This window comes from Chelonia mydas, chromosome 1 (genome assembly GCF_015237465.2).
Source record: "Chelonia mydas isolate rCheMyd1 chromosome 1, rCheMyd1.pri.v2, whole genome shotgun sequence".
In the NCBI taxonomy this organism is placed as follows: domain Eukaryota; kingdom Metazoa; phylum Chordata; order Testudines; family Cheloniidae; genus Chelonia; species Chelonia mydas.
In genome coordinates this window covers 253,322,373-253,350,105 of record NC_057849.1, presented here as the reverse complement: position 1 = coordinate 253,350,105, position 27,733 = coordinate 253,322,373, and the positions used below count along the sequence as shown (strand labels likewise).

The 27,733-nt window shown below is 45.5% G+C and overlaps 2 protein-coding genes across 19 annotated transcripts in view; both read right to left on the bottom strand.

Annotated features, from left to right (window-relative positions):
- TOM1 (target of myb1 membrane trafficking protein) overlaps positions 1-818 on the bottom strand; it is a 28,169-nt gene extending 27,351 nt beyond the window's left edge. For 5 of the 12 annotated variants that reach the window (XR_005222651.2, XM_027825068.3, XM_027825069.3 and 2 more), the window contains exon 1: positions 604-757. Coding sequence is in view for 5 of the 12 variants with exons in the window: in XM_027825068.3 (XP_027680869.2) it covers positions 604-655 (52 nt within the window). In the remaining 7 variants the exon portion in view is untranslated. Of the gene's footprint in view, positions 1-113; positions 281-603 lie in introns of those variants that run through there. The other 7 variants (XM_007062657.4, XM_037880522.2, XM_043542557.1 and 4 more) reach the window with 7 other exon arrangements.
- A 2,919-nt stretch (positions 819-3,737) lies between these two features.
- Positions 3,738-26,449, bottom strand: HMGXB4 (HMG-box containing 4). Of its 7 annotated transcripts, none has more exons than XM_043542494.1 (11): positions 26,389-26,449; positions 18,688-18,793; positions 17,857-18,005; positions 16,570-16,648; positions 13,932-14,923; positions 12,409-12,490; positions 11,809-11,873; positions 11,393-11,498; positions 10,690-10,859; positions 9,846-9,968; positions 3,738-5,968 (listed from the first exon to the last, which is right to left on the bottom strand). In XM_043542494.1, exons 1-11 carry the CDS (start codon positions 26,398-26,400, stop codon positions 5,924-5,926), a joined length of 1,929 nt encoding a protein of 642 aa, XP_043398429.1. In that variant the 5' UTR covers positions 26,401-26,449; the 3' UTR covers positions 3,738-5,923. The 7 variants fall into 7 exon arrangements, with proteins under 7 accessions (XP_043398429.1, XP_037736386.1, XP_037736405.1 ...); XM_037880458.2 differs by lacking the exon at positions 26,389-26,449 and adding an exon at positions 24,784-25,011; XM_037880477.2 differs by lacking the exons at positions 18,688-18,793; positions 26,389-26,449 and adding exons at positions 17,174-17,199; positions 24,784-24,923.
- Positions 26,450-27,733: the final 1,284 nt, after the last annotated feature.

Genomic DNA, 27,733 nt, shown 5'->3' with positions numbered 1-27,733 from the left:
GCACCGGTGGGGCTGGGCGGCTCCAAGGGCAGGGAGCAGATATTACAGCTCCCCTCTCGACAGCGGGCGCCTATGGGCTGTTCCTGCGGTTCCCTTCCTCTACAGGCACCTACCACCCCTACCGAGGCGAGGGCGCCCGGCTCCGGTGAGCTCCTTCTCGGGCCCGCCCAGCAGCGAGAGGCGCCAGGTTCGTTACTGTAGGGTCGCCGCCACCCCGGCCAATAGGAGGCCCCAGAGAACTGTGAGGCTGGACACCCGCGCCCAGCCCCGCCCCCTCGCAGGAGACGTGGCTCTCGCCACCGGGGCCCTTTAAATAAGAAAAATTCCGAGACCCCCGCGCACGGGGATTGGCTGGAAAGGGAGCCCCCAGGGCCCGCCTCCCCGCCCGCTCCCTATTGGCCGCTGGTGCCAGTCAAACAAATGAGCCTCGCCTCCTTATTGGCCGGAACCGTGTCAATCCCGCCTTGAGGCCGTAGGACCCGCCCAGCCGCTCGCGCCTACCCAGCACCCAGCCGCTGTCGCTGCTTCCCAGAGGAGGGGGCTGAGTTGGCGGCGGAGTCCGAGCGGCCGGGACGTGGGGTAAGGGGGGGCTGAGGGACTCACCGATGCGCTGCCCCACGGGGGAGCTGAAAGGGCTGCCCAGGAGAAACTCCATCGCCGCCGCCGCAGCACAGCCCAGTAATCAGCTGACAGCGCGGGCGCCCGTCACGTGACCTCCCCCCCCCGGGCTCAGGACGGGGTGTGTCTCGTAGCCCCGCCCACGCGTGACGAAAGCAAGCGGCCTTCTGTTCTTCGAGGGCGTGGCCGCGGGGGAGAGCGTTGGGAGTCGCTGAGTGAAGAGAGGGCCTGTAGCGCTCGCCACCACAGTGACGTCACACAGCAATGCCCGTGACCTCACAGTGTGATGTCACAGAACATGCCATCGTGCTGCAGGGTCACAAGGGGCCTGCGAAATATCCACTGGGAAGGTGAAGGACCGCATTGCGGCCCGCTCCTTCCCTCTCCCATCCCCCCAGCGGCCCCTCTGCCCCCCAGCCCTCTACTGACCAACCCACAAGACCTGTCCTTCCTTTGCCCTCAGACCTGAGCGCCACCTACCCCCCAGACCTGATCCTTCACCCGCACCCACAAAGACCTCACTCCCCCATTCTTTCCCCACATCCGAAGGAGTAGACTAGGCCTCTGTCCCCAGCACAATGTGGCACATGGATTAGAGCAGAGCAGTCTCCTATGCAAGGGAGGCACTCGCTCCTCCCCCACGTTACTGCAGCCCGGCAAGGGCTCTCGCTCATTTTCAAGGTAAGGCATAACATGGGGCAACAATGAACCCAAGGTCATGTTATCACATTACAATGCCCCCAAAGAATTCAGGATCCTGCCAAAGTAAATTGCAAGGGCTTTTATCATAGCCCTGCGACATGCCTATTAAATTCACAGCTGGCCTGTCTCCCCTGCCTGGGGGTACCTCAGTGCTGTCCACCCCCTGCCGAAGCAGGTGCTCTCCTGAGTGAACAAAAATCCTCACCTACGTCCTGACCTGATATGCTGATTGTTTTTCATCTCAGAAATTGTCCTCACTTCAGGCAGTGGGAAATGTGGTCTGGTGGTTAGAGCAGTATGGGAGTCAGGAGTTAGGGGTGCTAGTGTGAGCTTTGACACTGACTGCCCATTTAGTCTTGGTCAGATCACTTCAAGTCTGCCCCCTGGGTTTTCCTATTTACCAGACGGAATCATACCCATATTTGCCTAATATTTTTGAAATCTGCAGATGAAAGGTGTGCTGGTAGAGGAAATTAGACTTAGAGTTCTGTCAGCATGCTGAAGGGTTAACCTGCACCAACCTACAACTAGAGGCTTTCAGGAAAGATTTTTAAGTGGTACAGTTAAATATTTTCAAATTGTGTTTACTTTTCCTAAGTCTGGGGACTTCAGAGACTCCACAATCACACAAAGGCCTGATCTACCTAAAACTTATACTGGTTTATCTACAGGGCTAATTTTATACTGAGTCAGTGAAACTGGTGCAACTTTGTGTGTGGACACCATCAGATTAAACCTGGCGTATTGCATTTTGGCTTGTCAATAAATTTACAAATGCATGCTAAACCAATATAACTCTGAAACCTATACAAGAGAGTTCACATACAACAGATGCACCAGTTTAACTGAACTAATTTAAATTAAACCAGTGCAATTTCTGTCTGGATACACAGATCTAAGGGTGATGTTGCCTCTAGGGGGTATCAGTGTGGGAAGAAGGGGAAAGAGTGGGAATTCCCTAACAGGAATTGATTCACCCTAATGACCTAAAATAGAAAATTTCAGGCAAGAGGGGCTAGTCTTCCTACTAAGTCGAGCACACTGGTGGTACTCAACCAAAAAACAAGACTTTAATAGATGTGCCAATCAAAATACCAGCCTCATTTGTTATTCCTGACAACAAGGGTACTGGATACTAAAGAATATGTCTCTGTAGTAATTATTCCATAGAAGGGAACCATTTGAAAGTCACCAATAAGTATTTTTGGAGCAAATACCATCCATAAAATGTCTTAGAATCAAAAAACCTTTTTGGAGCAACAGTAATCAAATGCAATTTATTGTTTTAACATAGTATGTTACTCCAAAAGCCTGAATGTACTGATTTATTAATCCGTGCAGATTATGAACTCACAATAGCACCCTGTGTATGTGTCATATCTATTTTTAAAACAGACCTAGTAGTTTGGGTTCTACTGCCTCTGAATCAAGCCAGGCTTATTTACTTCTGTGGGCTTTGGTGACATGGGTGGAGGCTGCTGAAGAGTGATGGACGGAACTGCTTCCTTTGCTATGGGACTTGTGCTGGGGAGTTTAGGACCCTTCTCTCTACCTGAGCGGTCTTTTAAATTGGCCAACCCCAGCTCCAAAGTTTACATTTGCTGTGTTGTGAGTGCGAGGGGTGGACTAGAACATAGCCAGCGGCACTTAACATACGCAGAACAGTTCTAAGTGCTTCATCTTTTAGTTTTACTGTTTGTTTCTGTTTTATGCACGATGGTAGGAGGAACTGACAACCACCTTCAGTACGTAAGTCTTTTTCCGCCAACATATTAAATAGTTCTCTTAATGTGGTTTTCCTGGAATGTTGAAATGTGTGAGGGTAGGTGGTTATGTATTTTAAAATTTATCTCTTGTCAACTTGTGTTGAAATACAAAATACAGTTTGCGTTGGTGAAGTGTCATATTCTGTATCATCATGGGTTGAGACATCCCAACACACAAGTTCTGAGGCTGCAACTGGTCCATGAGTTTCTCAACTCCTGAAAACAGAATTTTTAAAGAATATAATGACAAGATGTGATCCTACTATTCCTGTAACTAGTGGTTTACCATACTGATCCTGAACCGCCAGTACTATTTTGCTTGCAACACATGAATTGAGCTGCAGGGAAGGTCACAGGGGCAGGAACATGGCTCAGTAGTGGGACATTTGCAATGCTAGATGACAGCTCTCGGGCATGTCTCTCATTGATGCTGCTAAGAAGTATGGAGTAGTGGGTCTAAATTATCAGTAATTTTCAAGAAATGTATCAAGCAGATTGTGCTATTAGAAATGAGGTGTTGGAACACACTGCCCATAGAACAGGAGAGGCTAATAAAACAGACTACTATGCACTATTTAGTAATACTAAATACTAGTAGCCAGTGTTGTTGGGGAGAAGATGCAGATATAAATACAAAATAATGACACAAACTCCAAATGTTAAAAAAATTATATGTAAGTACAGTACAAAAGTTTCTTTATACAACTGTAATGCAATCTGGACCAAATGGCAAGAAAAATAACAAAAATATAAAAACTGTTAGGTCTCAGTCCAAAGTTTCCCCTCTAATACCAAATACCACAAGATACAGATTATACAAATGTTTACAAATTTTAAATAAAAATACAATACATTAGGGTTTGTGTGTGTGGTTGGTTCTTTTTAAAACTCTTCAAGAGTTTATTGTTATATAGATGGCAAAGCTATAGTTGATTGATCCCCTTATGCTCCTTAGATAGAGATCTGAGTATCTATCATCACTACAGTGCTCTCCATTGTGGAGAGCTAGAAACACAGTCAGGTGTTTTATGCCATTTCTTAGAATAGAGGGTTTGGTGAGGGTTCAGAAGCCCACTAATATCTCTCTGCTCACCCCTACCTCCCTCAAATGCCGCTTAGGATTAGCCACATATTTTTGAGATGTGTATGCCTAGGTCTGAGGCCTAGGCCCAGATCTTCTATATGCTCTATAAGAGCCTTCTGTTTCACCCTCCAGTCCAGCCCTACTGACTGACCAACAAAGCAGCATTGAACTGGGAAGAGAGGAAGCCCTAACAAGACAGCATTTACCATGTATGTGCAGCTGGGGAAATACACAGTAGAGGGGACTGGGTGGAAGCTTCCCTCTACACATCCAAGGATTTGCTTAATCGTGACAGATTTAGAGCTCAGCCATATTGAGATACAGCTCACTTCCAGCTGCCACGGAAAAGAGAGAATCGAGAATTCAAAACAGAAGCAAAAGCATCCTTCTTCTGCTACTTTAAAACCTATAAATTATAAGGGACGGGGAGGCTAGGGCCAGAATAAACAGGTCTCCATTTCAGCTTCCACCCAACATCCCTGGACACACTGTTCTTCACAAGGGCTTAACACCCTGTTGTTGCTATTCCCTCTTGCAGAGTCTATGCCTGCTACAACAGGAGCAGCTAATTCCTGTAGGGTGGGGGGTGAGCACAGCTGATTCATATTTTCCACACACGATTGGTGGAGGGAAAGCTATTTTGTTTTTAAATTATATATATATATATACACACACATATATATACACAAATATACAGGATAAATTAAAATCTATTACAGATATTGGCAAAAGTTAAATACACCACACATACACACGCACACCTATGTGAGAATCAAATGCTTTCCCGCAGCTCACTTTAGAGGAGAAGGCGCTCAGGTGGGATCTGGCCACTCAACCCATGTTCCACTCAGCAAGAACCTCTTCGATCTTTAACATTAAGCACTGTCTCTAGATAATCCAGCAGCACCAGGATTCCATAACTCTTTTTCAATACTGCTGGTGAAATAGGATCAACACTCTTAGAAACAAAGTCCTCTTCCCACAAAACAGGTACAGATGGGCAGAGGCAGTGCAAGTTTCTCCCACCTATTGCCCTCTCCTCCCCATCAGGGTGGTACAGCCCTGATCTGAAGGAATTAAGAGGGTGGTTCATTCTCCTCAGTCCATTCAACCTTTGGCCCTTTTCTGAGGTTGGCATCTAGTGTTGATGATGATGTAGCTGCAAGTCCACTAGAAGAGTACAGATTCTTCACCATCTCCACAACTATTTTAACACAAGCTACCAGCCAGTCAGCAGACAGTAACACTAATGACCTGGGAGTTGGAAGAAATGACCTAGAGGTCAAAGCCTCTTTCTTCTGACAGCCATCCAGTCCTCCCCCAAAGCAGTGCATTTCAATAAAGTTAGAAACAGGTCTGGTGATGAGTCCAGCACTATTGCTTGGTCCAAAATGAACAAGCCTGTGCACTTGTCCATTAACAGACAGTCTGTGCTCAGGCCAACTCCCCAAAAAGGCTTCTTTGAATTTAAGGCTGATATATCAAAAGTTTTATAAACTCCAACCATGCAAAAACCTTCTGACTGAAGAATACATTGAGTAGGTCTCTCCCACCAACAGGAAAGGATTTGCTCAGCTTATGTCACAACTTTTCATAAAATTAATAAAAGTAAAATAGTTACAATCCTATGTATATACTATACAGATATAAAACTTTAAAACCCTACACACGGAGCCCTTAGAGAGTGCCGGTATAGCGCCTATGTACACAAGTCGGTAACGTGGAAGCAGGTTCATCCCAGGGTCCTTTCCTGTCAGAGTCCAGGCATGATGTAGGCGATGTTGTCTAGTGTATTTGACTGGAAAAAGAACATTTAACATTTTTTAAAAGAATCAGTTGTGATTCTAAATCCTACAGAAACAATGCTTCAGTGTAACAGAGCTGTGGGATGTGGAGATCCTCATCTTGTCATTCTCTTGGAAGTTACCAGTACTGTTAGCTAACCTTTGGCGTTTTGGAAATGCAAGGAGACCTAGCTGAAAGACAGTCTCAGGCACTGAGAGCACAGTGGGGCATCTGGAGGTAAGGGAAACACTCACAGTGCGTTATAGTGCTTCCTCATCTGACCTGGCCAGTGCTAAGAGCAGTGCAGATGCATTGGGAAGCAATCCATACCCAGCCCACATCCACCAGAGGGAAGCTCAATGAGGAAGGACCCAACCCAGGGTGATGGAATAGGGGAATCCAGAAGAAATGCCCTGCCTACACAAACTCATGAAAAACTCTGCTAGAATTTGTAATGTGAAAGTGTGAAAAAAGGAAAATATTTCAGAAATAAGGTGAGAGTGAAAGAAAGTTTGTCTTAGCTCCTGGATTTTCTTTGCAAATGCTGTTGGCAGCCTAAAGGACATTGTTGTGGTCCCCAGCATCTCAGCAAACATGTTCCAGCAACTTCACCTGTAGTGTCTATGACTGCAGCACACCAGTAATCCCAGAGGTGTGGCTGGCTACCCAAAAGAAGCCTCAGACTAGAGCTGTGCGAATAATGGATTTTTCAGTTCTCTGGCAATTCCGGAAAAAAAAAAAAAAAAAAAGGAAAAGAAACTCATTTGGGATGAAGAAAAGGAGTACTTGTGGCACCTTAGAGACTAACAAATTTATTTGAGCATAAGCTTTCGTGAGCTACAGCCCACTTCATCGGATACATGCAGTGGAATATACAGTGGGGAGATTTTATATACACAGAAAACATGAAACAATGGGTGTTACCATACACTCTGTAACGAAAGTGATCAGGTAAGGTGAGCTATTACCAGCAGGGGTGAAAAAAAATCTTTTGTAGTGATAATCAAGGTGCGCCATTTCCAGCAGCTGACAAGTACGTGTGAGGAACAGTGGAGGGGGGGGGGGGGCGGGGGGGAATAAACATGGGGAAATAGTTTTACTTTGTGTAATGACACATCCACTCCCAACAAAGCCTGTTGCCAACTGTGTCCACATATCTATTCAGGGGGACACCATCATAGGGCCTAACTACATCAGCCACACTATCAGAGGCTCGTTCACCTGCACATCTACCAACGTGATATATGCCATCATGTGGCAGCAATGCCCCTCTGCCATGTACATTGGCCAAACCGGACAGTCTCTACGTAAAAGAATAAATGGACACAAATCAGACGTCAAGAATTATAACATTCAACAACCAGTCGGAGAATACTTCAATCTCTCTGGTCACTTGATTACAGACCTAAGAGTGGCAATTCTTCAACAAAAAAACTTCAAAATCAGACTCCAACGAGAGACTGCTGAATTGGAATTAATTTGCAAACTGGACACCATTAAATTAGGCTTGAATAAAGACTGGGAGTGGATGTGTCATTACACAAAGTAAAACTATTTCCCCATGTTTATTCCCCCTCCCCCCGGCTGTTCCTCAGATGTTCTTGTCAACTGCTGGAAATGGCCCACTTTGATTATGGCCCACCACTACAAACGGTTTTTTTTTCTCTCCTGCTGGTAATAGCTCACCTTACCTGATCACTCTCCTTACAGTGTGTATGGTAACACCCATTGTTTCATGTTCTCTGTGTATATAAAATCTCCCCACTGCATTTTCCACTGCATGCATCTGATGAAGTGAGCTGTAGCTCACGAAAGCTTATGCTCAAATAAATTTGTTCATCTCTAAGGTGCCACAAGTACTCCTTTTCTTTTTGCGGATACAGACTAACACGGCTGCTACTCTGAAATCTGTCATTTGGGATGGACTCTAAACAAGCTTTTTCAGAATTTTCAGCAAATAGAAAAAATGTCATTTTCGGTCAAACAAAATATTTCATTCAATCCAAAACAAAATGCTTCATTTCAATGTCAATCATTTTTTAATGTTTGGGATTTTTTAAAATATAAACTTGAAGGATACTTGGAAAAAAGTCATTTCTAACTGAAAAATCAAAGCATTTAGTTTTGAAAATGTCAAAATGAAACATTTTGCCGCTTTCTGGTTTTTTAAAAAAGGAATCATTCAGTAAATTTGCAGAATGTTTTAGTATTGCCGAATCTGCACCCTTTGCTGAAAAAGTTTTGGCTGATAAATTTCAGGTAGCAATATCTTCGATACACATTCCTGTTAATGCTTGAAGAATGAGGGACTGGAATCTTGGCAGTCTCTTGATCGGTTCTAAATTTAGCAATGCCACCTACTGGCTGAAGAGATAAACAGCACCTTACATGACACACAAACCCTGCCAACTCTAGCTTACTGTGGCGAAAGCACGTTTACTGATGTGGACAAATGTCTAGATAGGAAACTAGCTTGGAACTACCAAACTAATTGCACTTGTGACCAGGTCTCAGCTCACATCTCCAGAAGTGAAAGATTAGTGCCTTAAGAACGAGGGAGCTGTAGGTAGGTTAACAGAATTAAAAAGAGGTTCCAGTTTCCAGCCCCATCAATGATGTGGAGAGGGAGTGCCAGTGCTCAGAATGCTTTTGGCAAGAGGGAGAGACTGAAGTGTAGGCTGCATTGTCCAACGGTTATATAGCCATGGCTTGAGCTGGCAGCACCTGATTGACATACTAGGCAATGTGCCCATGGCCACTGTGGGAGTTTACAGCAGAAGCTGCCACACCTTTTTATTTTTTTTGTTAGAGACCCCTTCCTGTGATGAGTCAGTGTCTGGGCCACCCTCCCAACCAAAATCATTCACATCATGCCCTGGACAATTTGCCTTATCTTCCATTTTCTTCCCAAATATATTTTTTCTCTTCCTTGACAGATTTGCTTTTCATCTAGTATTTTCTGTGTACTTTACTGGGTATGTCTTCTCCTTTTGATTCCAGTTCCTTCCCTTTCTCTCTTTTTCTCTGCCTTGGTCTTCTCCCCTGCTTGTTGCTGTGACTTCTGTCCCTCTTTCTGCTTTCACGTTCTAACTTTGCATTTGCCACCATGCTGCACTGGTGCTGCAAGTTGCCTGCTGCCAAACGAGGGCTCACTATGAAGTGTTGTTTAGGAATGGAGTAGAGAATATGTATCTCTGAACCCAAAAGCTGTAAGTAACAGACCACATGCCTCCCTTGCCTGGAGGAGTTTACTGACATATTTTGAGGTGCCCACCCTCCACATAGGGAATCCTGCTCTAAAGAGTTAACTGCGGGTCACTGGAATGATATTTACACAATTACAGAAAAACTGAATGTGTGTATATATATACCAGCTGGAGAGGGCCTTTTAATTCTTATGCAAACTTGGAGCTTATTAAGATGTCTGGCATGCACACAGTTGTTTTATTTGCTCCAGATTTACTGTTTCAGTCATTGAGAAACAGGAGCTGCAAGTACTGCAATAAATGGAATAAAGATTACGTTAAGTTCCCTTGAACTGTTAGCATCTCTGTATCTTTCACTGAAAATCTAATGCACAATATCCTACAGCAGATATTATCAGTGAATTCCCCACACATAAATCCTTCCCAAAGTAACCAGGGCTTTGGAGCTGTGCTCCGGCTCCGCTCCAGCTCCAGACAAAAACCTGCAGCTCCACTGCTCTGGAGCTGCTCCGCGGGCTCCTCTCCAAAGCCCTGATAGTAACAGTGCACTAGCAGAACTATTTATCCACCTGTGTAGCAGTAGAGACTCACCAGTGTCACAAAGACATGCTAGTCAGGACTCCAGCTCTCTTTCCATGGAGACTAATAGGTCTAGAACTGAAATAATAACAACAAGGAACTCACCAGAACTTGCTTAGGGCAGCCATTCAGCTCAGGTAGTTGTGTGGTCAGGCATGCTAAAGGGCCCAGGGCACAGATAATAGAATCTAGAAGTACTGACAAACTTCCTGATACAGCCACCATCCCCTGGAAATAAGGAAGGAGAAAGGAATTGAATGGGTATAAGTAGCGGAGACTGCAATCCCATCACCATAAAAATCTATTCTCTCAAAGATACCACAAGTTCTCTCTTGGTCTTATCCACCAATCCCACTTCTCTATCTATTGTTTGTATCATAACAAAGCCATGTGATGTACTTCATACACATATATCACTGACCCAAATAGTTTACAACAGGATCTCAATAGGCAATGTACAAATACAGGAAAAGGGTGGGAAACAACAGAAAACAAAGGCAGAGTACTGGAGTAAACATGTCTTATTAGGGTCACAATTTTTATGATTTTTATCATCTATTGCGATAATAGATATTTAAACCCCAACCCAGAAATAGGAAGCATAGTGAAGAATATTGCCTCTCTGGGCTCAAGGAGCTAAGACTGTAGCTAGGCTTGCCCTAAGGTAACATAATTTTTGGAGTGGGGAATTACTTTTCCACATCCTTCTGTGAAGGAAGAGGTTTTCACCTTTACAGTGGCAGGAGCTACTCCCCTGTACAAAAATCCCAGTTGGGACACCGGGGAAAAGCAGTTCAAATACGTTTTATTGGTGATAAAGCATGCAGGACAGTGGGAGTGAGACTATACTGTTACCCATTAAACCTAATGCAGTTTAGAGTCCAGGTTACACACGTTATGTTGGGATTACAAATGAGATTCCCTGATTTGGTACTGGCTCTGTACCCACCTCTGTCTCTTGCAGTCGGTGTCCAATGAGACTCAGAGATTCACCCAGCAACTGTAGATGTGCAGCTACATCAATGGGATCTGTATCAGGGGCTTTGGCTGGTGAGGAGGATAACACCACAGTGCTGGAAGGGGACTTCTTATGAGGTGAAAGCATACCTACTGGGGAAGCTTAAAATAGATGGGGGGAAAAAAATCTTATTATCTCTTTTTTATTCCTTTACTGATAAGTCTGTTTGGATTGTAAGCTCTTTGGAGCTAGGGTCTCTCTCATACTTATGCAAAGCACCAACCCCACTTCTTGACGCTGTATTAATAACTAATATTAATATAGAAGTGGTGGGAGATTCTCTCATTAAACAGATGCTAAACTAACCATACCTTTTGTTTTTGTTAACTCCAGCCTCTAGCACCTACACAAACTTCTCTCCTGTTCCTTCTTGCTTTATATACTCCATCATCAATGTGCTGTATGAATGGTACCATATTTGTAGCTTATGGCTGGTCAGGATGCCCTTTTGAAACCTATTAACACCATTCCTCAGTCCTCTATAGGGATCATTTTTGAGTTAGAGAATAATCAGACACCAAACTCATGGGGAAGGAGGAGGGAAAGAGCAGAAGGCACTCTCTCTATACCCTAATGCACAGGTCATATTCTCCCCTTTCCCCAAAGACTAGAGCAAATGGGGTGTGGCTATTACCTTTCACTTTTGGGGCACCCTCTGATGAAGCTGCCTTCCTCTTCACTGTTGTGGCCTCTGCTTTATTCTGCTTATGCTGCAGATATTGAGCTTTCTGCTTCCAAACCTGCACAGAACATGGAAAGAAAAGCAGGATTCAAACCATTAGGCAAACCTGCTGCCAGGATTTGGGAGATGGGGTGACTTTATGGATAGTTGACTGGCTAAGCAAGTCTCACAAGCAGAAACCGGACATTTTTGTTGTTATGGGGCTGAGAGCACCCAATTCCCTTACTGCAGGGGGTTGCACATTTATTTGCCATACTTTAACACCCAGGGACCCTACACTGCAAAAGCAAAGCTGGCAGCATGAGAGGATCCAGGCAGCTAATGTAGAGAATTTATTCTACAAAAAATATATCCAGGGGCATACGTACCAGTTTATCCTTTTCAGGCAGCTGCTTCCACACTTCTGCCAGTTTTTTGCTCAACTCCCCAAAATCTAGGAGGAAAAGGGGAGGTAGCAATAAAACGGGAAAGGTTAATAAGAAAATCAAATACAAAAATCAACAAAGAGAAGACAGTGGAAAGTTCGTATAAATACTGAAAGTTCAGGAAACTGGCCCATGCATATGCTGTTAGTGAAGAGCCTGTATCACAGTTGAACTACCCATGCTTGGAGACTATTTCCTATAGTGTCAACCTAAAAGGAACAGGTGGATGCTGGACAAATACACCTCCACTGAGGAACATGTGTATATGGGAGGCTGCACAACATACTATCGGAGACAGTTTCACAGTAAAAGGAAGTTATCCAAATTCACAGTTGGGTTGAAACACCATGATATTAGATCATGGGAGCCTTTCCTTTTCACTTTGCTGCCTCTTATTTAAAGCATCCTGGCAGACTCTTTGCACTCCAGCATCAATAGTGGGTGTTGGGACAAAACAAGGATACGCCCTGGTAACCAATCTGACTGGACTATCACAGTGACAGACGTATATGAACAGAAGAAGAGGCTAGGTTATTCTCTTACCTATCCCTGGATGCTCAGCCACAATAGTCACTCGATATTCCTTACAGAACACTTGGTAGGCAGACATGTTCTTCTTCTTTGGCTAATCACAAGGAGAAAAGAAAACAAGGAAGATTTTTAATTATACTGAGACCTATTTAAATGTAAGGATAATCTGTGTTACTCCTGCAAGATCTCTGCCAATACATTTCATTCCTGACCTGAGGCAACCCCTGCTATTCTGGTTCAGGATCAACATCCAGTTCTGCTGACACACCTCAATTTTGACACGCAGCACCACTTCTTATTCCATTCCTAGGGCTATGTCTACCACATGAGCGAGGGGTGCAATTCCCCTGTTAAAGTATACATGCTTGTGCTAGCCATCACTGAGTTAGCGTGAGTATAAATAGCAGCATGGCCTCAGCAGCACAGATAGTGGCAGTGGAGGCATGGCGGAGCTGCGCCAAGTAAACCCCAAGCTCGTGGTGTAGATGTGGTCTAGGACGTCACATAGATCTTTCAATTCAGTCCTGACAAATAGCACCATCTCTTATTCCAGTCCTAGGATTTCTACAGGAGTAAGACACTAGCAGTACAGCAACTGTGGTGGCAGAGGCAGTTGCCAATCTGTGCTCAGTGAAATTCTACATGTAATTTTAGAGCCTATTTTACTGAGTGAGAGTGGTTATGGGCTGGTTCACTTGGGTTATTCCTGCTTAATTCTTGACACAATCCAGCTACTCTATGTCCAGTCTGTCATCTTTCCCATCAGTATACTGCAGGATGTCATTGCTCTGATTACTGCCACACCACTCATACTCTGTCAAAAGTTTTCCCCACTCGCAGTTTTATAAATTAGCCATGGACACCTGATGTCCTAGATTCTCAGCATAGGATGGAACTGGGAATGTGGTCCTTCTACAAGATTAATATCTTATTTTTCTTTCATTTAGGAGATAATGGAAAAATACTTCAAATTCAGCACAGAGTTGTTTTCCCTTGCCATATTTTACCAGATCAGTGGACACTCTGGTCCAGTAGCCTGCCTGGCAGTAACCAGAATCAGATGCTTCAGGAAAAGGTGCGAGAAACCCCAAAATGGGCAATTATGGTATAACTTGTTAAAAGAAGTTTCTTACTTCTCCTTTTGGATAAAGTCTGAGGATGGTTTATGCCCTAAAGCATAGTTGTATATATCACATGATAACTGATGTTTCGCAAAAATGTTTCAACAGTGAAACAATTTATGTTGATACTTAGTTTTTCTTCTTTAGGTTTCAGGGTTAAAAACCATTTGACATGGACAGGATGGCTCATGCCTCTGAGACCTACTGTTTCAGTTTATATTTGATTCAAATTTTGAAGGTTATTTTCATAACAATGAGCACTAGAAATATATTTTTTTTAAACAAAAGCTCAGCTTATGGAACAAAGGCAATGGTTCTGTGGCTAATTCTGCGGCCAAAATATAGGGCGTCTTATCCAGTGTTACCCAATGTCACAGCATCTTAGACATCACAATTTCTGCTACCGCTCTTTACCTTTTCTTTATCCTTTTCTGCTTTCTCAGCTTTTTCCTTGTCTTTCTCTTCTTTTTTCTTTTTCTTCTCACTTTGTCCATCTGTGTGGAAAACAGGAGGTGGGGGGGGAGGCACAGGAAGGACAAATGGAGTGCTGGGTGGAGGGGGTGGCGGTGGTGTCACCATAACTTCAGCAACTGCTACAGAGGCAGGGAGTCCAGAACTCTTCTTAGACTTAGAGTGCTTCTTCTCCTTGTGTTTCTCCTTGTCCTTTTTTTTCTTGCTTTTCTTTGACTTCTTCTTCTTCTTGATCTCCCGGTAGGAGTCATCTATCACCAGCTCTCCGGCCTCCAACTCCCCACCAGATGATGAACCTGATTCCAGTGGTGGCTCCATACTTGAAAGGTCATATTCACTCCCATGACCTTCTGAGAACAGGGAGGTGTCAGGGACAAATCCCTCGGGGATTGGAGGTGGATGTGCATCTGGCAGTGTCTTGTGCTTCTTCCGAGCTGATTTCAGGAAGCTTTGAAGTTCATGACCCAGGAGGAATGAGCCTTGTTCATCTCGACCTGATTTCTTGGAGGATTTTTTTGCTGCTGCTGGTGGTGAGGAGTATGGGAATGACTCCTCGTCTACTGTGCTGCCCCCCTTCTCTTTAGGTGATAGGATGAGCTTCATCTTCAAGCCATCAGGCTCACGCAGGGTCAGTGTTTCTGTGTTTACATAGAGTGGCTTCATCTTTTTGGATTTGTGGAAGCTACCATCATCCAGTGTGAGCTCTCCACTGCTACCACTCAGCTTCTTCTTATGGTGCTCCTTCTTGCTCTCTGAATAGCCAGTGGCAGCAAAGGAAGAGAAGGATGATTTTTCAGCTGTCTTTTTTGAGGGCTTGGAGCCCGTGGCAAGGGGTGAGGTGATAGCCTTAAGAAGATCCATGGCCGTGTCAGAAGAGGTTGGGCTTGAGACTGCTTTTTTCTTCTTCTTTGATGGCAACTCCAGAGGTGAAAGGTCTGAAAAAGACCAAAATAAATCAAACTGAGGGGAGACTGTATGTGACATATCTCCTCCTATGCCGGCTTGAAGAAGAGGGGTTCAGAGTTCCACAATATTCCTGGTGCTCAGGGCTAAATGGACACTTTTCTGGCATAGAGAGAAGTCCTCTGAATCTTGTTGCAAAGGAAGCCTGGCACTAGGCTGGTCACAAGAAACAAGGCTACAGAGAAGCAGAAGCTGTGGGCTTCTGTTTAGTTATGAGTATGAACTGTTAGGATAATTCAGTGTTCGTATTAAACTCGGAGAGCCTGGTTTGACCATCCCATGACATGAATGTATGTGACTGAAAATTCAGAGGAGCCAGTATTACCTTGAGTATTATTAGTATTGTTATTATTTATTATTTGTACTATGGTAGCACCAAGGAGACCCAGTCAAGGACAGGACCCCATTGTGCTAGACACTGCATAACCAGAACAAAAAGAAAGTCCCTGTCCCAAAGAGCTTACGATCTAAGAAAATCCATAGCTTGATCTTTCAGAGAGAAAAAACAAGCACAAAAGCCACCTAAAGGGATGTGCAGTATTGCCAACTTCAAGAGATAAAAAATCAGGAGTCGGACCTCCAAAAATCATGAGATTGGCCCCAAAATCACAAGATTTAAAAAAATTATTATATTGAGTTTTTAGGTCAGTCTCTTGATTTTTGCACGCCTGCCCATCCCCAGGGTGTGTGCATGTGACAATTAGTGTTGCCCACTCTCCCACATGTACTGGATAAGGGGATTTTGGCCCCTGCTGCAGGAACTCTCATCCCCACATCTGCTCATCTCCTGCCCAGCAATTAATCCTGTCCTCCAGTCCCCATCATCACCACCCCATCACTTCAGGCCCCCTACTCCACGTGACACCTTACTCAGTTCATCCTCCCAGCACTCATCACATCTGCTCAGAGCCTACCATCAATACACCCTCACCCCCCCCCCAATCGCATCAGTCCCCAACCTCTTCACTTCAGCTCCTCCACAGCCCCCAGGCCATAGTTAGCCCTCTCAGTCTCACTTCTGCTCCTCTTAGGGTTCTTCACCCTCCCCAGGTCTGTGGGGGCTGCAGTGGGGTCCCCTCTCCCACTTCCCAGGGTGGCAGGGGAGCAGCTGCCTGGGGCTGACAACCGGAGTCTGCAAGAAAGGGCTCTCGCTGTCAGCCCCAGGGTGGCGGGACAGGGGAGGCTGACAGCAGGAGCCCCAGCAGCTCAGGGTTGACAGCGATTTCTAAGTGAAATTAAGCCTCACGCATGATCTGGAGATAAAACTCTCAAATGTCAAGATTTTTTTTTTCCAGCCAGGCGCCCAGCTCTGAAGGCAGCATCACTGCCAGCAGCAGCAGCGCAGAAGCAAGGGTGGCAATACCGCAATCCTCCTACAATAACCTTGAGACACGCCACGCCACGCCCCCCCCCCCCCCCCACAGCTACCCTTTGGGTCAGGACCCCTACAGTTACAACACTGTGAAATTTCAGATTTTAATATCTGAAATAATGAAATTTACAATTTTTTAAATCCTATGACCGTGAAATTGACCAAAATGGACAATAAATTTGGTAGGGCCCTACCGATCAGCCTTCCTGCCCCATAGCATCAATCCTACATGTTTCCTATTCTCACCTCCGTAGAAGAACTCATCAGAGGAATGCTTCCTCTTCTTCTTATGAGATTCTGTCCCCAAGAAGAAGAGGTCGCTGTCCTGGAATCAGAGAAGAAAAGGAGATGAAAAACCAGTAGGAAACAAAACCAAATTCATACTGGCTCTTGATACAGATAATTCTGGAAACCACTCTTGTCACTAAATACATCAGTGGTGGGCAACCTGCGGCCTGTCAGGGTAATCCGATGGTGGGCCATGAGACAGTTTGTTTACATTGACCATCTGCAGGCACTGCCGCCTGCAGCTCCCAGTGGCCGTGGTTTGCCATTCCCAGCCAATGGGAGCTGTGGGAAGGGCCACAGATTGCCCACCACTGAAATACATTCTCTGTGTATTGACCATTCTGAAGTTTTAAAATGAAGTTTGGGAATTCCATTTGAGTGGTGGAAAATTAAAAAAAAAGAGTGGAAAACAATTTTTTCCACACTTGCAAAGGTCTTAACCCTCCCAATCTTAAACTAGTCACCTCTGGACTGACAATAGGCAGCAGAAATTTCAGCTCAAAGTGGTTACTATCAGGTTTCAGTATTAACACCTCCAGGTGATGAATAGGGCAGTTCATACCTCTCAGAGCTACCATTTCAGGCTGCCTGCAGAATCAAGAGGACAACAGTGCATCACTTTATATTCTGTTCATATTCTGTAAATTATTTATGCAACCATAAGGTCTAGAATTTTGTTTTTTATATGAAAGTTTACAATTCCTGCTCTCCCATGCCTCTCAGGGCTGGGGTAGGAACTCCCCACTCATCCATCCTGAGGCCACAAATCACAGACAATAACTGGGCCTGACTAGCTCTCAGAATTAATCAATACCACTTTTTGAAGGACTGTATGCTGCCAATGAGTGATGTGAAGCCCTCCCTCTGCTTTCCATAGTCCGTCACTGGCCATTTTTACAAAAGGAAAATAGCAAATTCACCCACCCCAATCCCAGCAGAAGATTTTAAGTCAACGTTTCTCAAACTGGGGTCCGCAAGCCATGCTGATCAATTCCTCCCTCTCCCTCCCAGCGCCTCCTGCAGGAGGCGCTGGGAGGAAGGGGGAGGAGCAGGGACGGGGCGTACTCGGGGGCGGAAAGAGATGGGGAAGAGGAGGGGCTGGGGTGGAGTGGAGGCGGGAAGAGGAAGTGGGGGCAGGGCCTGGGGCTGAGTGAGGTTTGGGGGTCTGTGAAAAATTTTAAATCAAAATGGGGGTCCTCGGGTTGCTAAAGTTTGAGAACTGCTGTTTTAAGTGCATTTTCTCACCTTCAACCTTTTCTTTGAGGTCTTTCTGACCTGAGCTGCTATTTCCTCCTCTTCCCGCAGCAGATCCTTGTAAGAGCGTTTTTTCTCTCGCTGGGTTCTACCTGCTGCCAGCCCCACGTCGTCAATGCTTCGGTCACCCTCTAAGCACTCTAGCATTTGTGAGTGTGGTGAGAAAGGGAAGGATGAAGATACCCAATTAAGGAACAATGAAAGCAAATTCATTGTGCATAAAATGCAACACAATCACAGAGGCCAAAGTTGAAGCAGACTGATGTACAAAAAAAAACAACCAACCAAGCAAAAAAAAAAAAAAAAAAGAATACTGGGGACTAGGAATTTGTGTGCTGTGCTGCCCCAACTGCAGGGAAAAGGCTCAGTGCTGTACAGTACCCCACAAGAGATCAAGGTTCAATTCCTAGTCTTGGTTTCTTTCTCCCCAGAGACAGAAGGAGCTCAGGATGCTGCTGAGACTAAAACCAGGGTCTAGAGATTACTATGTTGCTGTGAAGGAGATTTAAATTCTATCCCCATTCCTGTTCTATGGAGTTGACAGGGACAATAAATGCTGCAAGGGCAGAGTTCAGTAATGAAGGTGTTAGCAGTCTGAAATGCCACCTGTGAAACCCATTTTCTAGTCCCAGTATCTCACTTCCTGACGCCATGAGAGACTTGGAATGCTGCAGAAACCCAGCCTGATGCCCTAGGGCTTTGCATTCTGTACTGCCATGCAGGAGACCGGCTTCCTTTCCCACTCTCTCAACTCCATGGGCTTGCAGGGGCTGTAGAGGGTACCCTTTTTGAACACCCTCACAGATTATGAAGCAGTCATACCTTCTTTTTTCTTGGAGTCATCATAAGCCATGGTGGTCCTGCAGGAGCCTGAGAATGTGTTGCCACGTCTGGGCTCCTTCCCCCGTTCCCGTCTACAGGACAAGGTCTAAGAAACAGAGAATGAGAATAACCCTCCCATAAAGTGGAATCATAATGGAGAAAAGGGAACTTCCCATGGGGAACTGAATGGAGACTCGCAGGAAGAAAGTGGCAGAGGGAAAGCAAGGAAGTGTGCCTCCTTGTCTGCTCTTGCTCACACCTAAGGGATGGGAAGATTGGTAGAAAAAGATCAAACTTCAGGGTAGTTTGCTTTAGCTGATTCACATGTTAAAAGTTTGGAGGGGTTGCTTGATTTTACAGGGAGATAACAAGGATCCCCTCTTCCTCATGAAACCTCAAATTGGTAACATCATGTCATTTATTTCAATAAAATGTAAAACGAGTGACCAAATGGCTTGTTTTAGCTTCCATGTTGACACAAACAATTAAAAACAGAGTTGCTGTTATGACCCCTTCTTGTCAGCATTGTAGCAAAGAGTAGGGTCTTTAAAGAGATAAATGCTAAACCCCTGAATCTTGGATGAAGAATTTGGGGTGGAGAGAGAGAGGACCCCAGCTGGATACCAGTCCTGTGCAATGTCCAATGACCTTAGATCTACTACATTAATTGGAGATTTTGGGGTAGAGGTGTGCATCTTTTCTGAAATTCTTGTATTCCCCCATCCGGCTACTTTAGCAATTCTGATGCCCAATTTGGGAGATAGGAGAGGAAGTAGAAGGAAAAAGCACTCCCTTTTCCTAGGGATTCTGCAGCACTCCCAGCCTCTGGCAGCTCAGGAAGTTCCATGTCTCTCCTGACTGAGTCATTCTATTAGGGATCCTGATGCAGGTAAGAGGTTGCACTTTTTGTCATTGTGGAATAGCTGAATTCAGATTATCTCACAGAAAACAACTTGTGTTCTTCAGTCAGAGACCAGCTTCTTGGTAGAAGTGGAACTTTTAAAACCAAGTTATCCTTCCAGGGATTATCCAGTTCTCACCTGGCTGAAGTTACTTTTTTTTCATCTGTGAGTAAGAGACCAAGCAGCCGGTTTTCTGACTGGCTGAGACACAAACATGACACCATACTGGTGTTAAGAGATTAAACTCTTTGGGGTAGGGAACTTGTCTTGTGTGTGTTTTGTAAAGCTCTCCATATACCTACAGCCTTTAGAAACAAGTGTTGACACTATAATATAAATATGTATTCATGCTTTACTGGTTTCTAAACAAAAAACAAACCTACCACCACTCTACACCCACCACTACCACCCCAACTAAGTAGGAAACATTTTTGTTACAATTCACATGGGGTAGAGGTTAATCAGCATTCATTTAAATATTTTAGGAAAATCATCCACCACAGAAATTTTAAAAACCCTCAGTATTACAAAAACATGTACAATGCCATTGGCAGACATGGCATAAGAACTAAAGAACTGCCATACTGTGTCAGATCAAAGGTCCATCTAGCCCAGGATCCTGTCTTCCAAGAGTGGCCAATGCCAGATGCCCCAGAGCGAATTAACAGAACAGGCAATCATCAAGTGATCCATCCCCTGTCGCTCATTCCCAGATCTGGCAAACAGGGAGGCTAGCGACACCATCCCTGCCCATCCTGGCTAACAGCCATTGATGGACCTATCCTCCACGAATTTATCTAGTTCTTTCTTGAACCCTGTTATAGTCTTGGTCTTCACAACATCCTCTGGCAAGAGTTCCACAGGTTGACTGTGCATTGTGTGAAGAAATACTTCCTTTTTGTTTGTTTTAAACCTACAGCCTATTAATTTCATTTGGTGACCTCTAGTTCTTGTGTTATGAGGAGTAAATAACACGTCCTTATTTACTTTCTTCACACCAGTCATGATTTTATAGACCTCAATCATATCCCTCCTTAGTTGTCTCTTTTCCAATCTGAATAGTCTTAGTCTTATTAATCTCTCCTCATACAGAAGGCGTTCCATACCCCTAATAATTTCTGTTGCCCTTTTCTGTACCTTTTCCAATTCCAATGTATCTTTTTAAAGAGGGGAGTGACCAGATCTGCACGCAGTATTCAAGATGTGGGCATACCATGGATTTATATAGAGGCAATATGATATTTTTTGTCTTATTATCTATCCCTTTCTTAATGATGCCCAATATTCTGTTGACTTTTTTGACTGCTGCTGCACATTGAGTGGATGTTTTCAGAGAACTATCCACAATGACTCCAAGATCTCTTTCTTGAGTGGTAACAGCTAAATCAGACCCCATCATTTTATACATATAGTTGGGATTATGTTTTCCAATGTGCATTATTTTGCATTTATCAACATTGAATTTCATCTGCCATTTTGTTGCCCACTCACCTAGTTTTAAGAGATCCTTTTGTAGTTCTTCACAGTCTGCCTGGGACTTAACTATCTTGACAGTTTTGTATCATCTGCAAATTTTGCCACCTCACTGTTTACCCCTTTTTCTGGATCATTTATGAATATGTTGAATAGGATTGGTCCCAGTGCAGACCCCTGGGGGACACCACTATTTACTTCTCTCCATTCTGAAAACCGACCATTTATTCCTACCCTTCGTTTTCTATCTTTTAACCAGTTACCAATCCATGAGAGGACCTTCCCTCTTATCCCATGACATCTTACTTAGCTTAAGAGCCATTGGTGAGGGACCTTGTCAAAGAATTTCTGAAAATCTAAGTACAATATATCCACTGGATTCCCCTTGTCCACATGCTTGTTGACCCCCTCAAAGAATTCTAGTACATTGGTGAGGCATCATTTCCCTTTACAAAAAACACGTTGACTCTTCCCCCAACAAATTATGTTCATCTATGTGTCTGACAATTTTGTTCTTTACTATAGTTTCAACCAGTTTGCCCAGTACTGAAGTCAGGCTTACCGGCCTGTAATTGCTGGGATCACCTCTGGAGCCTTTTTAAAAACTGGCGTCACATTAGCTATCCTCCAGTCATTTGGTACAGAAGCTGATTTAAATGATAGGTTACAGATTACAGTTAGTAGTCTTGCACTTTCACATTTGAGTACCTTTAGAACTCTTGAGTGAATGCCATCTGGTCCAGGTGACTTATTACTGTTTAGTTTATCAATTTGTTCCAAAACCTCCTCTGATGACACCTCACTCAGGGACAGTTCCTCAGATTTGTCACCTAAAAAAAATGGCTCGGGTTTGGGAATCTCCCTCACATCCTCAGCTGTGAAGACCAATGCAAAGAATTAATTTTGTTTCTCCGCAATGGCCTTATCATCCTTGAGTACTCCTTTTGCACCTCGATCGCCCAGCAGCCCCACTGATTGTTTAGCAGGCTTCCTGCTTCTGAGGTACTTAAAAATGTTTTTTTCTGTTATTTTTTGTCTTTGGCAAATAAAGTGTAAAAATATAATTAAGTAACCAAAAAAGAATTTGAAGAACAGCTAGCCAGAGTTTATGCTCCTTTCTATTTTCCTCACTAGGATTTAACTTCCACTTTTTAAAGGATGCCTTTTTGATTCTGTCATAAATATAAAGGGAAGGGTAACCACCTTTCTGTATACAGTGCTATAAAATCCCTCCTGGCCAGAGGCAACATCCTGTTACCTGTAAAGGGTTAAGAAGCTCAGCTAACTTGGCTGGCACCTGACCCAAAGGACCAATAGGGGGACAAGATACTTTCAAATCTTGGGGAGGGGGGCGGGGCTTTTGTTTGTGCTCTTTGTTTGCAAGGTTGTTCTCTCTTGGGACTGAGAGAGGCCAGACAGAAATCCATCTTCTCTAACCCATCCCAATCCAAGTCTCCAATATTGCAACCAGTATAGGTAAGCCAGGCAAGGTGGATTAGTTTATCTTTTGTTTTATGTAAATTTTCCCTGTGTTAAGAGGAAGGTTTATTCCTGTTTTCTGTAACTTTAAGGTTTTGCCCAGAGGGGGATCCTCTGTGTTTTGAATCTGAATACCCTGTAAAATATTTTTCATCCTGATTTTACAGAAATAATTTTTACCTTTATTTTTAATAAAATCCTTCTTTTAAGAACCTGACTGATTTTTCCATTGTTCCAAAATCCAGGGGTTTGGGTCTTTGATGATTTTGTAACAAATTGGTTAGGATATTATTCTCAAGCCTCCCCAGGAAAGGGGGTGTGTAGGGCTTGGGGGTATATTTTGGGGGAAGACGTCTCCAAGTGGTCTCTTTCCCTGCTCTTTGTTTAAAACGCTTGGTGGTGGCAGCATACTGTTCACGGACAAGGCAAAGTTTGTACCTTGGGGAAGATTTTAACTTAAGCTGGTAAAAATAAGCTTAGGGGGTCTTTCATGCAGATCCCCACATCTGTACCCTAGAGTTCAGAGTGGGGAAGGAACCCTAACAGCCTCTCACTGCTTCTTTTACTTTGTTGTTTAGCCACGGTGGCACTTTTTTGGTTCTCTTACTTTTTAATGTGGGGTATACATTTAAGTTGAGCCTCTATTATGGTGTCTTTAAAAAGTTTCCATGCAGCTTGCGGGGATTTCACTTTTTGCGCAGTACTTTTTAATTTTCACTCACTTCCTCATTTTTGAGTAGTCCCCCTTTCTGAAATTAAATGCTAGTGTTGGGCTGCTGTGGTGTTTTCCCCACCACAGGGATGTTAAATTTAATTATATCATGGTCACTATTACCAAGCGGTCCAGCTATATACACCTCTTGGACCAGATCCTGTGCTCCGCTTAGGACTAAATCAAGAATTTCCTCTCCCCTTGTGGGTTCCAGGACTGCTCCAAGAAGCAGTCATTTAAGGTGTCAAGAAACTTTATCTCTGCATCCCGTCCTGAGGTGACATGTACCCAGTCAATATGGGGATGGTTGAAATCCCCCATTATTACTGAATTTTTTATTTTAATAGCCTCTCTAATCTCCCTGAGCATTTCACAGTCACTATCACCATCCTGGTCAGGTGGTGGGTAATATATCCCTAGTGCTATATTCTTGGCATTTCACACAAAGAATTTATTGAACACCACAGCACAGCCCTTTACAGAAAAATAAAAATAAGACAGATCCTTTCCGCATAATGAGCTTACAAGGTTAAGGGCCACATCTTGCAAACACTACAAGGCACCATGTTTATTTCTGTGATCTGTCCCACTGACTTCAATGGGACCACTCATGATAGTAGGCACTATACTTGATGGTAAATGTTTATAGGATCAGCACCTAACATAGATACAGCTCGTCAAGAGACAACAGAGGTGGTGGGGTGTGATGGGAAAGATGAGGGTAACAACAAGAGGAAACAGATTTGTGTACAGTTATGCACATACCTTATTAGTCCCATTAGGGAAATGAAGTGACAAGAATAGAGCTTAGAAGACAAGGTCCCTGCCCAGAAGGGCTCACAAACTAAGCCCCTGACCCTGCAAAGCACATGCTTAACTGTATGTACAAGCAGTTCTATGGACTTTGATGGGACACGCACATGTAGCGCTGAAGGTGCGTTAGCAGGACGGGGGCCTTGGGTCCCTACTCTCCAAACCTTTCCCATGCGAAGAGTCCAACTGAAGCCCACCTGTGTGACCGAGGACCTAAGGGCTGCAGCATCAGGCCCTCACTCAGACAACGCAATGAACTCACAGCAGCCCACGGGGAAGGAGGGTAACGTGTAAGGAACAACGAGGACAACAGAAGCCTCGGGGGCAGCACCCTGCCCTAGGCAGAGCCCGGGGCCGTCTCTCCCTTCCCGGGCAGCGGTGTGCGTGCTGTGCCCCTGTGGCTGGCCCAGCAGCGGTGGGTGCTCCAGGGCGCAGGGGGGCGATGGCCTTGCAGGATCACTGCCATTAGCACGGTTTCAGTCGCCCGGTGCAGAGACCCGGGGCTATCAGCGCAGCCAGCGCCCCCTGCATTTCGGTGGGGCGCACGGCCACCCAGCCCGCGCGCGCGCCCCCTGCCGGCAACCCTCGCACTTGCCCCCAGCGCGGCGCCCCGCCCTCCCCTCCGGGGCTTCGCGCGCGCGCCCCCCTCGCTTTCCCGCCTTCTCGATTTGAACCAGCCCGGCCGCTTCACCGCCCCCCGCCCGCGTCTCCTCTCACCCCGGCGGGCTCCAGCCTCGCTCCAGCCCGCGGCTCTGCCCCTAGAGCAGGCCCCGGGGTCCCCCGCGGCGGCGGCGGCCCAGGCCGGAGGCGGGAGCAGCCTGCCGCGCGGCGGCCCCGCTCAGGGGAGAGGGGGCTCCGCGGAGGCTTCACGCTGGTCCGCCGCTTCCCGCCTCGCCTCCGCCGCTGCCTGCGGCCGCCATCTTCGAATGGGAAAAGAGACACCCACCCGGCGCCCAGGGAGAACCAGCCGAGCGCCGAGCGCCTCCGACGCAGGAGGCAGGCAGGGCGCTCGGCCTGTAGCGGAACGCCGAGCCGATCGATCGCCAGGCGCCAGGTGCGCGGCTGGAGTCCTCGGGCCCAGTCGAAGAGAGAGAGGGTGGAGCGCAGCTGGGGCCTCACCTTGTGTGCCCCCCCCCCCCCCCAGCCCAGGCCTGGTGCTTCACCTGATGTACTTAGGCCCCCCATCAGCTCCTGGTCCATCATCGAGAGCAGGGCATCTCAACCTTTTTCTTTCTGAGCCCCCCATGCTATAGAAACTTCAGGGCCCAGCTGGGCCACAGCTGTTTTTCTGCATACAAAAGGCAGGGCCAGCATTGGGAGGTAGCAAGCAAGGCAATTGCCTGGGGCCCCACGCCACAGTGGGCCCTGTGAAGTGAAGGTGCTTCGGCTTCAGACCTGGGTGGTGGGGCTTGGAGCCCCAGGCTTCAGCCCCACACGGTGGGGCTTTGGCTTTCTGCCCTGGGCCACAGTAAGTCTAATGTTGGCCCTGCTTGGTGGACCCCCTGAAACCTGCTCAGGGCTTGCCAGTGGGCCCCGGACCTCTGGTTGAGAACCACTGACCTAGTGTACACACACTCTTCCCCTCCACATATCTCCTGGTCCATTAGCTAGTGTACATGCTGCCCCCCCCAGCTCCTGGTCCATCACCTAGTGTACACACCCTGCCACCAACAGCTCCTGGTCCATCACCTAGCATACACACGCTGCCCCCCCGCAATATTGTCTGGTCCATTCTCTAGTGTACACACTTCTCCCAGCCCCGGGTCCTGGTCCATAACCTACTTACATCTCTCTCTCTCGCACACATGCACACATCCCCCCCCGTCCTGGTTCATCACCCAGTCTACATGCACCACCTCAGCTCTGTTCGCTGTTACTCCCTCCTTTTCTCCAAACTCAAGACTGCAAGGACATGCATGGCCTCCACCCATCCCTCTTTTGAGGCAGGTGAGTGTCCACAGAGTTGTTCCTTTGTGCAGTGCATATTAGTTGCTGGCCAGGTGGGGCTCCTGCTACATTAATGCTGCCTTAGGATGTTGATCAGAAGCCAGCACTACTTAAAAATGGTTCTAATCACAGCAGAGAGGAGGTCCCACACACAGCTCCTCCAGGATCCCATCAATACTGGTGCTTGATGGAGCTGGGACTCATTTGCCCCTTAGAAAGCTACAAGCACTTGGCCGAGCTTCACATTCAAAACCTCTGCATGAGACCGCATGATACTAGTCATCTCCTACTCAAAACACTTGTCCTAGCAGGAAAAGCATACCCTCCCAGGCTCTCCTACCAGAGCCTCATATAGGAATTTCCTCTAATTCTTACCTCCACCCTCATTTTCTCTAAGCAGTCCTGCAGCCTTCCTTTATATAGCTGCCAGCAGGCAGTCACATGATGATACTTACTCAGAGACCTTCTTGATCATGTGCTCTGTCCAGAGACTACAATTCCCAGCAAACCTTGAGATTAAAGAGGCTATATCCTACATAGACATGCTGGATGCACCTGTATTTACAGACCAGAACTGTGTTAGTCACCCTTTTAGGTTCTAATCCAAGCACATTATTATTTATTTGTATTACGATAGTGTCTAGAGATCAGGGGTCTTACTGTATTACACTATTCAAACACATAGTAAGAGCTAATCCTTGCCAAAAAATTTAAAATTCTGCACACAATATTTTAAAATTCTGCATATTTTATTTGTCAAAATAACACAATATAATCATGCCAATTTCAATTATTTTGGTAATTTATTTCAAAATACCTGTCAGCAAGTATGGCTGTAACAATACAGACAACAAAAAAGATTCAGGAAGTGCCACCCTTGCTTCTGTGCTGTGACTGGTGGTGGCGCCGCCTTCAGAGTTGGGCACCTGGCCAGCAGCCGCCGCTCTCCACTCTGTCTTCAGAGCTCGGTGATTGGAGACCAGGTTTCATGGGGAAGACCAGGTTTTGCGGTCTGTGGCAAGATTTTCATGGACGTAAATTTGGTGGACCCCTAAAAATAAGAGGGAGGATGGCGCCACTAGGGTCAGATGAGGAAAAACTGGAAAAAGGAAGCATTCTGATGGAAATCACAAATTCTGTGTGAAAAAAAATAAAATTATGTGGAGAACATTAATTCTCTGCAAATTCTGCATTGTGCAGTGGCACAGAATTCCATCAGAAGGAAAGTATGTACATAATTTTCCTCATCTGAACCTGAGTGGTCCCACTGAAGTGGTTGCAGAATTGGGACCTTAATCTGTATTAATTCAGATGTTTTCATACACATGAATATTGTGACCTGAGCCCACTGTAAGTGAAGGCCTCTCTCTAAAAATGCTGCAGTCCCTCCAACCCCTACCACAGAGAGGGGTGAAGACCTTTTTAGATTTTGCTCATTGACATCTCCTAATGTGGTGAAAGCAGCTTCAGTGGTGTTCCTGTCCATCCATTCATGACCAGTGTAGTGTCTTTCTCATTGGGGCTGAATTCCAGCACCCATTGCCACCCTTGTAGCCACCCCGGGGATGAGTCGGTCCAGTGTAGTATTTTACCAATGAGCAAACCTGTGTCAAGGTAAATGCTTTATTATGAACAGAACTATGTATTACTACCCTGTGTAACTGCAGTCTGCAACTGTCCTGTCCTGCGGTTCTTTATTTCTGCCCCAGCAGGAAGTGTC

Excerpts from the sequence above, each read along its gene's own strand:
- HMGXB4 (XM_043542494.1), bottom strand. Across the intron at positions 11,499-11,808 it reads TGCCTGAAAAGGATAAACTG|GTTTGGAAGCAGAAAGCTCA; the intron begins GTACGTATGCCC and ends TGTTCTGTGCAG. Across the intron at positions 9,969-10,689 it reads ACCGACTGCAAGAGACAGAG|GGGATGGTGGCTGTATCAGG; the intron begins GTGGGTACAGAG and ends CCTTATTTCCAG.